Source organism: Limulus polyphemus, unplaced genomic scaffold (assembly GCF_000517525.1).
Source record: "Limulus polyphemus unplaced genomic scaffold, Limulus_polyphemus-2.1.2 Scaffold343, whole genome shotgun sequence".
Classification (NCBI taxonomy): Eukaryota; Metazoa; Arthropoda; class Merostomata; order Xiphosura; family Limulidae; genus Limulus; species Limulus polyphemus.
In genome coordinates, this window is record NW_013665953.1 from 479,452 (window position 1) to 491,742 (window position 12,291).

At 33.4% G+C, this 12,291-nt stretch overlaps 1 protein-coding gene across 1 annotated transcript in view; it reads right to left on the reverse strand.

The window, feature by feature from the left end:
• Positions 1–3,352: 3,352 nt before the first annotated feature.
• LOC106457539 (ephrin type-B receptor 1-B-like) overlaps positions 3,353–12,291 on the reverse strand; it is a 39,018-nt gene continuing 30,079 nt past the window's right edge. Inside the window, exons 11-17 of the mRNA XM_022383523.1 lie at positions 11,932–12,075; positions 10,254–10,501; positions 8,967–9,065; positions 8,257–8,367; positions 6,872–7,066; positions 5,156–5,298; positions 3,353–4,735 (exon numbers count right to left, since the gene is read on the reverse strand). Coding sequence (XP_022239231.1) covers positions 4,480–4,735; positions 5,156–5,298; positions 6,872–7,066; positions 8,257–8,367; positions 8,967–9,065; positions 10,254–10,501; positions 11,932–12,075 — 1,196 coding nt within the window. The 3' untranslated portion in view covers positions 3,353–4,479. The remainder of the gene's footprint in view (positions 4,736–5,155; positions 5,299–6,871; positions 7,067–8,256; positions 8,368–8,966; positions 9,066–10,253; positions 10,502–11,931; positions 12,076–12,291) is intronic.

Genomic DNA, 12,291 nt, shown 5'->3' on the forward strand with positions numbered 1-12,291 from the left:
TAGTGTGGTAATAAAGCTACTTCTCGGACATTTCCATACAAAATATTATTGACCAAAGAGGGCCGGGTGGTTAGGGCGCTCGACTCGCAAACTGCGGGTTCGAATCCCCGTCACACCAAATCATGCTCGCCCTTTCAGCCGTGGGGGGCGTTATTATGTCACAGCCAATCCCACTATTCGTTGGTAAAAGAGTAGTCCAAGAGTTGGCGGTGGGTGGTGATGATTAGCTGCCTTCCCTCTAGTCTTACACTGCTAAATCAGGGACGGCTAGCGCAGATATTACTCGTGTAGCTTTGCGCGAAATTAATAACAAACTTGACCAAAGACGAGACTCTCATTGGTTCAGAGGTAAATCTGAGGGCGCATAACACTAAAAACCGGGTTTCAATACTCGTGGTAGGTACAGTACATATAGCCCATGGTGTAGCTTTGTGCTTAACAGCAAACAAACACCGGCAAGTCTGAAGACTTATAATGCTAACCGGGTTTCGATACCCGTGGTGGGCACAGTACGGATAGTTCATTGTGTAGCCTTGCACTTGACTACAAAGACAATGTTCGAGCAGTTATATCAAAAATGAAATGTTTCGATTGACCAAAGCTTTTAAGACTTTTTGTAGTGAATAAACGTAAGTATATATGCGTTATTATTCGTTCTGTAACTAAGGCAGTAATATACTTTTCATTGGGATAAATATCAATATATTTTATTGAATACATACTCGGAACTATTTTTTTTATGTTTTATTCAAAATGCGTTCTTAGTTTTTAAATGATTTTATGATGTGAGCTACTAAATAGCTACTTATTTTTATATCTACTTCTAACTTACCTATAAAATGTAAAGAATCTTTAAGACGTTCAAGTCGGATATTTGGCAGCAATCCTTTGAAAACTTTGACTATTATTCAGTTTTAAGAGGAAGTGTTGAACTAGGGGGGATTGTATCTTTGTGCAAAAAAATTCCTCCCACCTCTAAAGTACAGTATTCTCCATTTTGTCGAATTTGAGTTTATTCCCCACCCTGAAAAGTCTGGATTCAATGTTGTTAAGAGGTTGAATGCGTCATATAACTAAACATGGTGTTAGATTATAATATGCTCTGTTGATGTTCGTATATAGACACTTAAAATTTTTAATTCTGGCTTATTTCTTAAATTTCACAGTAGTATAGTTTGAAAGTAGTTGTCAGATATAAAAAGACTGGTTAGTGTAGGTATTATTTATTAATTAATTTTGTGAGTGAATATTTCATGATTGTTTAATTTTTTTCATAACAAGAGAGAGTTAAAAGCTATAATTATGACAAGTGTGGTTACTTAACTCAGTAAGAATCGTACCTAATGTTTATAATTCATTGATGTCAAGGATATAGAGATTTCTAGAAGACCTAAGTGACAGACGTATAAATAGTGGCAAGCAGACGAAAGAAAAAAAGAGCAGAAGAGAGTAAAGTTACGGGAGAACTTCGGTCAGAGAAACGTTAAACGCAAAGTTAATTGTCGTGGGAGTGAAAGGCCTAACGGTTGATATGTTAGAGTGATATTAACGATTTCGTAAGAGATAAGGAGAATAAGTTGTCTCGTCAAAGGGTGTTCTAAAGTAATTGAACCATCCTGAGTGGAATTTGACGAAAGGCAGACAATTCTTGGAAATACGAAAAGAAGCAGACGATTTTTGATACAACAGCGGTAACTCAACGACAACGTAAGTGAACTATACACGAATAATCTGGCGATAGAAATAGAGAAAAATAGTTAGACTTGTCAACTGGATTCTACAGTAATTGAATAGGCCTCAGTGGACTTTTGACAACAAGAGAACTATATAGTATTTAAGATATAACTATGACCTCCATAGTGAATGAAATTATGTACATATGTTTAACTTGTTCCGAATATATACATTATTTTGAAAACAAGTGGAGTGCGTGTTGTTCGTATATTTTTTTGAATTTATCGACAACAAATCACAGACACCTACTGTAGAAGAATCCGTAGCCCAACACACCCATATGCTTACATCAATATATATTATTAAAAAAGTAAGTTCCCGACAGTAGTGCGATGTGCTTGTTGGTCTTCCGAATTCCTTTAGCATATGTAACAATATATTTGTAATAATGGTGCCATCTGTTAGTGAATCAAGATTACGAGAACTCATATTTATAAAAAGCAATCGAAATAAGTTTTCTCAATTCGTAACTGCCGATATCTCGCTAGCTCTAACATGTGAAACTAACATAAATAATTTTCTGACAAATGGGCAATAAACTAATACAGATCGCATCGTTTCTGACGAGAGTGGTATTTCTAGTTTCTTTGCCATAAAGATAAATTTTGTTGGGAGGAGAAGGGGAGATTAGCAACGTAGAGAAAAAGCACCGATATTTTGACGGGTTACGTAAATGCATTTGTAATAGTCTTCTAATTATCAACACAATGGAAGATGACATCATCACCAAAGGTATAATTTCCCTGAAGACATGGGCGTCCGCAGAAATGTTTCCAGGGAGAGACAAAGTAGTGTGAAATTGTGAATTGAATAAAAAATTCATATACATATGCTGAATGAATAAATAACGAATTGTTTTTCATTTTCCAGCGGGGGGAGGGGGGGCAAGTGCCCTCTCTGCCTGAAGACTAACCATTATCTCATATTGACCTAGAGTTAGGGATTAAAGCCACGTGTTTTCTATTAGTCAGTTTAATAAAAACGTATCAATATTCGTTTGTGGCGCAAGACGATACTTACGACAAATGGTACCGTAGTTTGAAAACTAAGATGTTCAACGGTAGTATTTAAGTTTTCGTTTTTTTTTCCTTGAAAAAAACAATATAATATAAATTTTGTATAAAAGTCTACCTTGGTGCGTTTAGAAAACCACTTGTGTAAGGTCGATGTGGTATAACACATTAAGAGGTATTCGATCTTAAGTATGAAATGATAAATAAATAGTTTTATTTTATATGCAAGCCAATGGATATGAAATGCATAAAAAAATTTAGTAATAACTTGTACTTTTAACTTTTAGATGCTAATTGTTTTCAGGCTAAGGTTGATTAAGATGCAAATAATTTATTCTTTGTCAAAGAGTCATTGTTCACAATTTTTTTAAAGAACTTATGAGGATGCAAATTAAATGCCAGAAGATAAGAAATGTCAAATATTGGACCCAAGCTAATGTGAGGATAAATTATTGTAAAAAAATATATTAATAGTCAGACAGTATTACTGCTGTAATTCGTATTCCTGAACCATTTGATTCTTGTTATAAGAATTACAAAATGAATTAATTTATTTTTACTGTTAAGTACCAGCAAGACACAGCACACTTTCCATTTTTCAAATCAATGTTCATTTAATATTCCATTACCGAAAACAAGATTGGTTAAAGTCCAAGTAGACTGTTGCTACAACAAGTGGATGTTGGAGTAGACTGTTGCTACAACACATGGATGAATAAGAACTTGTTCAGCAACACTTGGTAACTAATACACCATTGATATTTTTTATCTACCAAAAGATGCCATGGGGAAAGTAACGCATGCTATTTTTATATTTTATTTCCTCCCAACAGTATTACATTCAGCCTTGGCCATGTGACCTTTTGACTAGGGAGTCTATACTACCACTGCAGAAGCCAGAAACTGAACAACTTCTAAATACACCAACCCACATCATTACTCACTAAATACATGTGTATTTATATAGAAATATATTTATATATATGCCTGTAGCTATCTTACAACAATGTACAAATCTATTTTACACAGCCACTTTCTTTGTGGCTTGTTTAACACAAAGCAGAAAAGAAATAAATAAGTCTTTACTGGTGAAAAATTTTAAATTGTGAGAATAAGCAGTTATTTTTCCTATCTAGTAATGATGCAATATGATAAAACAAAAAAAAACCATTAATACAGCAACAAATTCACAATTAAGTACCAATTTTTGACTATTCAACAAGTTTACACATTCAAATTAATTTTATACTTCAAAGGGATCACTTTTATGTCAAAAGTAGCCACTATCTGAACTTAAAGAGGAAAGTTTCTTTACATTATCTAGAGTTTGATGAAGTACCCTAACAGCTTTCTGCATCCAGCAGTTAAGTTCCATTCTGTACACTAGCACCAGCACTTTCTAGTCTTCAATTGTTTGTTGTTTCGGTGTTAACACAACATGGCTTATTCTTCTGATTATCAACATATTGAGAAGAGGATATGGTGCTCACATGAAGAGGTCCTAGTCTTCCAATTATCAACACAATGGGAAGATGATATCATGGTCACCAAAGGAAAACCTGAAGACACATCCTATTCTTCTGTTGTTTAACATGCTGATATGGTCATCATTTGGGACACTGGAATCTGATGCATTTGATTTCATGTTTGAACTTGGATGTCCAAAACTCTGCTTGGCACAGAGGTTGCATAACCATTATATAAACAATAATAGCTTGTGTACACAAACATATTACACAAGGAATCCTTCCGAAACCTGAGCCCTAAGCATCTGGATGCTGTTGAGTATCTTCTTCTGGTGTCCAGCTAGAGCCACACCTAAGTTGGTCAGGTCTTCATGAGTTAACCTGGCTACTGCTTCCATCGTTGTTATATTAGCCAGATTGAAATTCCCCAAATATCGACTCATCTTTAGACTGTTCAGCCACTCTGGCACAGACTTGAATTGCATCATATCTGGTGGGTGAAGATTTAGAGGATTCTGGTTCCTGAAATCAATCAAGAATATGGTGAGAACAATTCATGATGCCAGAAGTGATACTTATGTGCAAAAATTACTTAACTGTAAACAGCTGTGATATTTTTTTATACAGAGTTTGTAACTTATAATACATTGTTTACAGTTTCTATATGTATGTAGTTCATCACATAGTTATAGGTTGTTTAATTCATAAACGTTTTGGCTTCAAGTTTATTTTGATCTGTAACGAAAAAAACTGCTTAAGTACGGCTGTTAATAGCATGCAATTTGAATAATAAATAAATTAAGAATATACTGTGAATTTCCCCTATGAGTCCAGACTTCTAGAACACCCTGTATATTAAACATAAACATTCACAAACGTTTTTTAGAATGTAATTTTCATGTGGTTCTCCCAATTAAACTGGAAGTATGACATCATACTTACTTATTTATTGCCATCTGTCTTAGGCTGTCTGGACACCTACTTAACCTATCTAAGGTTTTAACTATGTTGGCAAAACTTGGTCTGTAGGAACGTTCTTTTTGCCAGCAGTCTAACATTAACTGGTGAAGAGCTTCTGGACAGTCCTAGAAAAATTTGGAACAGACACAAGATTAAGAAACATTCTATTTTGGAAATAATTTTGTTATATTAATGTTTTTTTTGCTGTATAGTGCTGTAGATCGCACTGCAAATGTTTGTTGTGCTGTAAGAACTGGTGTCATATACTTACGTTTCCGTTATCCATGCATACATATAATACATCCCAGGGAAGCCCCAAATTTTCTAGTGGTTATATTATACATAGTGTAGCCCACTTGACACATTTCATATGATGTATATCTTCACCAGGACAACATGCTTTCATAGAAGTTTTTGGATGAACTTTGGGACTTCTCTGACATTCATCACTTTATTTCTGCAGCTGTATATCACTGTCAAGCCGTGAGAAGCATTAAAAAACAAATACAGGATCAACTATATTTTCACTTATATAAAAGGTTTCTCTTCTTATAGTTCCAGAAAAATCAAAACATGAATGTCAGAGAAGCCCCAAGATTTATCACAAGTACGTTTTGAATACTGATTGTCCATAAAGTGTGTACTGTATGTACTTAGATCAAGATGAACAAATCACATAACTGAGTGAAGTAAGCCTAAAGATAATGTGCAGGCAATTTTTAAGTGCTACTAAAGATAAATAAACATGACATCACAAAACAAAGAATTCTACTCTGAAATCATAACAAGCCTGTTTAAATGGCTTTAAATCAACGTATGAAAAATTGCAACATCGTAATAAAATCACCAAAATAAATGTTCTGCACAATTACTGCTACTGCGGTGCAGGGGTTATAAAGTACTTTAAAAGAAAATCAGATCTTCTCGATACCGTGTAAGTAGTATTAAATATTACTTACAAACTGCTAGAATAATCAGCTTCATCACCTACCTAAGTATCAATGAAATAGTTTTACATCGTTAATGTATACCTTTAAGTAGAAGGAATCGTTAATAATTCCTGATCAAAATTAAGTTAACTACATAGAACAGGAGTACAAAGTAACTTTTACCCATAATGATTACGATGCATTAAACCATAAGTCCAGTAACCTTGCTTTTAATAAAATTTTATAGTACAATCTTGTAAGAATGACCCGAGTTAGGCTAGTCCTCAATCTATATGATAAAAATATGAATATTATTTTACATGTCTTGAAAGTATTAAAACATATTCTAGATTATATTGAACATCAGAATCAATAAATTAATAAAACTATCCTTAAAATATTACTCACACAAAAACAGTCATTTGCTTCTAAGCTCTATACAGTTTACACTATTGGTAGTGGAAATAGACGAAAACTAAAGTAAAAAAATTAATATTTATGTGTTTATATGAAGAAACAAAACAAACAAACAGTTCCATGCCAATAGTAATTCAAAATATAAATCCTATAATTAACCAAAGTGATGTAACAGAAAGCAGTTACAGAACTTTTATTGAGTAGTGTTTATAAGTAAGTCATCAGATGCCAAAACCACACCTCCTTCACATAAGCGTCCAGTTAAGAAGTAGACAGACAGATCTGATAAATAAAGTCAAACTCTAAAAACATAGCTTTAGATCTATAGTCTGATGTTACTATAGTAACTTACCATGGGTGCTGGAAGTCGGTATCCCTTCTCAATGCTCTTGATCACATCCTGGTTAGACCAGTTCCAGTAGGGTCGCTCTCCATATGACATCGCTTCCCAACAAACAATACCAAAACTCCACACGTCACTGGCTGATGTGAATTTCCTGAAGGCAATGGCTTCTGGAGCTGTCCATCTTACTGGAACTTTTCCTCCCTTCAGGAGTTTACATTAGAAGGTTCAACTTTATAACATATGTTTCTCAGTAGTAATTTATAATAAGTTCTAAAGCAAGCTAGAGGCAGTTAGGCTACAATGTACAATGTACAGACTCAATGTTATTGTTATGTATTTAAATATATTGCACATCTCATAATTCACTTTGTAGTTTTTAATTACACAGTCAAATTTCAGTTTAATTTAAGAAATTAAACAACTAATCTGAGTTTGAAAATAATTTTTACATATTTTTGTTTTTGAATGAAAAACGTTACGTGTGCCACTGTAAACACAGTAACAATATTCCTTATGGTGTTATAATGACTCAATGTTAGTATTATGTTATCCAAACATTACGTGTGCCACTGTAAACACAGTAACAATATTCCTGATGGTGTTATAATGACTCAATGTTAGTATTATCCATTATCCAAACATTACGTGTGCCACTGTAAACACAGTAACAATATTCCTTATGATGTTATAATGACTCAATGTTGGTATTATCCGTTATCCAAACATTCCTTATGGTGTTATAATGACTCAATGTTAGTATTATCTGTTATCCAAACATTACTTGTGCCACTGTAAACACAGTAACAATATTCCTTATGGTGTTATAATGACTCAATGTTAGTATTATCCATTATCCAAACATTATGTGTGCCACTGTAAACATGGTAACAATATTCATGATGATGTTATGATGACTCAATGTTAGTATTGTTTGTTATCCAAACATTACCATAAAATAGCCCTAAAAGCAATTTGATTTAGCTAAACTGTTTTAGCTGTCTTTTTTTTTGTAGCATTCTTTAAGTCTGTAAACAGACTAAATATCAATATTCTTATATACTTGTATGTTGGTTTTTGTACCCAAGTAACACATTCAGTAACACTTTTTGTAGAATTTATCCTGGTTGTGTGGCACTTTTTATCTGTTTGGACAGACCAAAGTCAGCAATTTTACAGACTAGAGGGTTTTTACAGTACTTACCCTGGTTGTATAAGCCCCTTCCACAGCACTTTCTATCTCTCTGGACAGTCCAAAGTCAGCAATTTTACAGACTAGAGGGTTTTTACAGTACTTACCCTGGTTGTATAAGCCCCTTCCACAGCACTTTCTATCTCTCTGGACAGTCCAAAGTCAGCAATTTTACAGACTAGAGGGTTTTTACAGTACTTACCCTGGTTGTATAAGCCCCTTCCACAGCACTTTCTATCTCTCTGGACAGTCCAAAGTCAGCAATTTTACAGGTTAAACCGTTGTTCACAAGAACATTCCTGGCAGCTAAGTCCTACAGAGAAATGACCAATTATTATTACTGTAAATAATTATATTCTTTGTAAACATTAAAACCATCTCATTACTATATAAAAGTTCTTTAGAAATAATTTATGAAGTTGCTCCCAAATAAAAATATATTAACAGCAAAGTCAGTTAAAGTTAAACAGGTAAAAGTTATTCATATTTTTGAAATGATATAAAAAGTTTGAATATATTGTAAGACAACAAAGCATTACTCTTGTATAAATTAGGCATAATTAATATTATAATACCTGACTTTCTAAAGAATATTTGTGTTCAGTAGCATATCAACTCAGTGAGGTAAACAGAAATTACATTTCAAAGCATAAGATGTGGACCTAGTTAATTTGAAATATATATACTGTGGAATATAAACATGAGTAAGCTTCTCTGGAAATAATTCATCCTAGCCAAGACTCTTAACAAAAACAACAGCTATATTTAAGTACGTGTACAATTTCCATCTCAAACATGTAATATAGAAAATGCAATACAGTTCATTTCTGTGTTGTGATCTGTTGAACAAAGTTTACTTATTTGTGTGCATCATTTATCTCAGACATCTACTTGTATAAAACACAAACTTACTCTGTGAACATAGTTCATTTCAGACAGATACTGCATTCCAGCTGAGATTCCCCTCAGCATTCCAACCAGCTGGATTACTTGGAATTTTCCATCATTTGCCTAATAGAGAAAATACAATTAATCATTGTGTATCTTTTTGTTTTGTCCCCATATAAACCAAGATAGTAATATTTTTTAACAAATCTATTAGTTTATCAGATTTGTTTTCAGAAAGTAATATACACTACTTACAGATGAATCTGCACAGTCTACCTGATGTTGTACAAACGTTTTTAAAGGAATATTAGGTACAAAACATATTATTTGGAGTACTACTATAGTTCATATGTTAGTCAACTGTTTATCAACAAACTAGCAAATTAATCTGAACACCTCTAACAATCAATAAAGTCAGGTCAGGTGTTAAAGTCATTCACACACATAACACAAATTGACATGATACAATATAATGATTACTACATTAGAGAAAGACTTCAGAGATCAGTTACTAAACATTACTCTTGTAACAAACCTACCCAATGGAAGGTAACCAGAGATCATTTAAGGACTATTATTCACACAATAAAAATGTTGAAATTGTTCCGAAATAATTTAATGTCAGAGATCATCTACTGACCACACTTACAAGATGAAGTTATTCTTAGAAAAGTGTTCAGAGATCATTTACTGACTTCCTCTTGCACAAGTAAGTTATCCTGAGGTAAATGTTCAATCATTTACTTGTTACCTCTAACATAAGTAGCTTATTCCATGGAAAATGTTTGGAGATCATTTAGTGACTTTCTCTTGCAAAAGTAAGTTATCCTGAGGTAAATGTTGAATCATTTACTTGTTACCTCTAACATAAGTAGCTTATCCCAGGGAAAGCGTTCAGAGATCATTTACTGACTTTCTCTCGCACAAGTAAGTTATCCTGAGGTAAATGTTCAATCATTTACTTGTTACCTCTAACATAAGTAGCTTATCCCATGGAAAATGTTCAGAGATCATTTACTGACTTCCTCTCGCACAAGTAAGTTATCCTGAGGTAAATGTTCAATCATTTACTTGTTACCTCTAACATAAGTAGCGTATCCCATGGAAAATGTTTGGAGATCATTTAGTGACTACTACCATTTACAGGATAAGCTTGTTCTAAGGAAATTATCCTTAGATCATTGACTGACTGCCTCTCACACAAAGAGCATATTCTGAGGAAAAATTATCAGAGATCATTTATTGAATACTTACAGGATGAACTTATTCAAAGATTATTTACCAGCTACCTAGTACATAGTGTGAACTTACCCTAAGAAAGGTGTCCAAAGATCCATTATCCATATATTCTGTAATGATCATGACAGGGTTACTTTTAGTCACCACACCTTGCAGGTAAATGACATTTGGATGGTCAAACTGGCCCATGATGCTTGCTTCTGTTAAGAAATCTACACGAGCTTTATCAGGCGATCCTGGTTTCAAGGTTTTAATGGCAACCATTATTTCTGGCTGAGAAAAAACTCTGAGTTTTCCTCTACAAACATCTCCAAATTCTCCTGCAGAAACCAAAAATATTTGATTCAGGTTACCAATACTTGATTTCATCTTCCAAGTTCTCATTTATAGTTTTTATTGAACTCAGTCAACATATTTCAAGAATACTTTCTTAGAATCAATAACTAAAGTTGTAGCTGTAAACTTCACATCTCAAATTTGTTGAAACTTCTATCATTTGCAGTAAATTAATATATATCTTCTTAACTACAAGAAACAAAACTGTAATTACTATGCTAGAATAATTCAACCAAGATATGTAATAATGTTTTATTTCTTTGTCAATCATTTCATAAGGCTAACACATACGCGATTAATTCTGATAATTCACTTCTAAACCTACACTGTAAAGTTCAATATTTCTTTCCAATTTCTGTAATTTGACCCATTTTCCTATTCTAAAGATGAAATTAGACAGAAGCTTTGAAAACGGATCTTTAGTGACTACTTTATAAATTGGGATGTATTTTACAAATCATAAACTCAAATTATTTAATGGATTTTGTTGCTCAGTATTTTAGTTCAAAACAAATTCTTTGACATAGTCCGATTGTCAAATTGATTATCTAATTACCATCTGGTAAACATTTTCTTCATAGAGTGATTGTTTCTATAGTGATACGAGAAAATTACACACCTATAACCCTCAGTACAGGTGGGTTTAAAGAAATGTTGGAAGTAGTTATATTTTATATATTGGTGCACGAAGCATCCATTACCCTTACAAACACTTACCTCCTTCAAAAACTGGTTTTTACAATGATGTAGGGAACTGTCTAATCACTTTAGTAAACACTCACCTCCTTCAAAAACTGGTTTTTATAACGATGTGGGAACTGTAATCACTTTAGTAAACACTCACCAACTTCAAAAACTGGTTTTTATAACGATGTGGGAACTGTAATCACTTTAGTAAACACTCACCTCCTTCAAAAACTGGTTTTTACAATGATGTGGAAACTGTCTAATCACTTTAGTAAACACTAACCTCCTTCAAAAACTGGTTTTTACAATGATGTGGGAACTGTAATCACTTTAGTAAACACTCAGCAACTTCAAAAACTGGTTTTTACAATGATGTGGAAACTGTCTAATCACTTTAGTAAACACTCACCAACTTCAAAAACTGGTTTTTACAATGATGTGGAAACTGTCTAATCACTTTAGTAAACACTCACCAACTTCAAAATCTGGGTTTTATAACGATGTGGGAACTGTAATCACTTTAGTAAACACTCACCTCTTTCAAAAACTGGTTTTTATAATGATGTGGGAACTGTCTAATCACTTTAGTAAACACTCACCTCCTTCAAAAACTGGTTTTTATAACGATGTGGAAACTGTCTAATCACTTTAGTAAACACTCACCAACTTCAAAAACTGGTTTTTATAATGATGTGGAAACTGTCTAATCACTTTAGTAAACACTCACCTCCTCCAATAATAGCTTCTATAGTGATGTGGGAAGCATCTATCTCCTTAGCAAACTCTCTAACTGCCTGGTTGGGATCTTCGTATGTGTGAGGATCTACGTAAGTCCTAGGACCACCACAATGGGTAAAAAGTAGAGTAGTCACTGGAAAAATAATTGAGTCATAATTACTGAAGTTCACAGATAATTGAAATAAGCGAGTCACAATTACTGAAGTTCACAGATAATTGAAATAAGCGAGTCACAATTACTGAAGTTCACAGATAATTGAAATAAGCGAGTCACAATTACTGAAGTTCACAGATAATTGAAATAAGCGAGTCCCAATTACTGAAGTTCACAGATAATTGAAATAAGCGA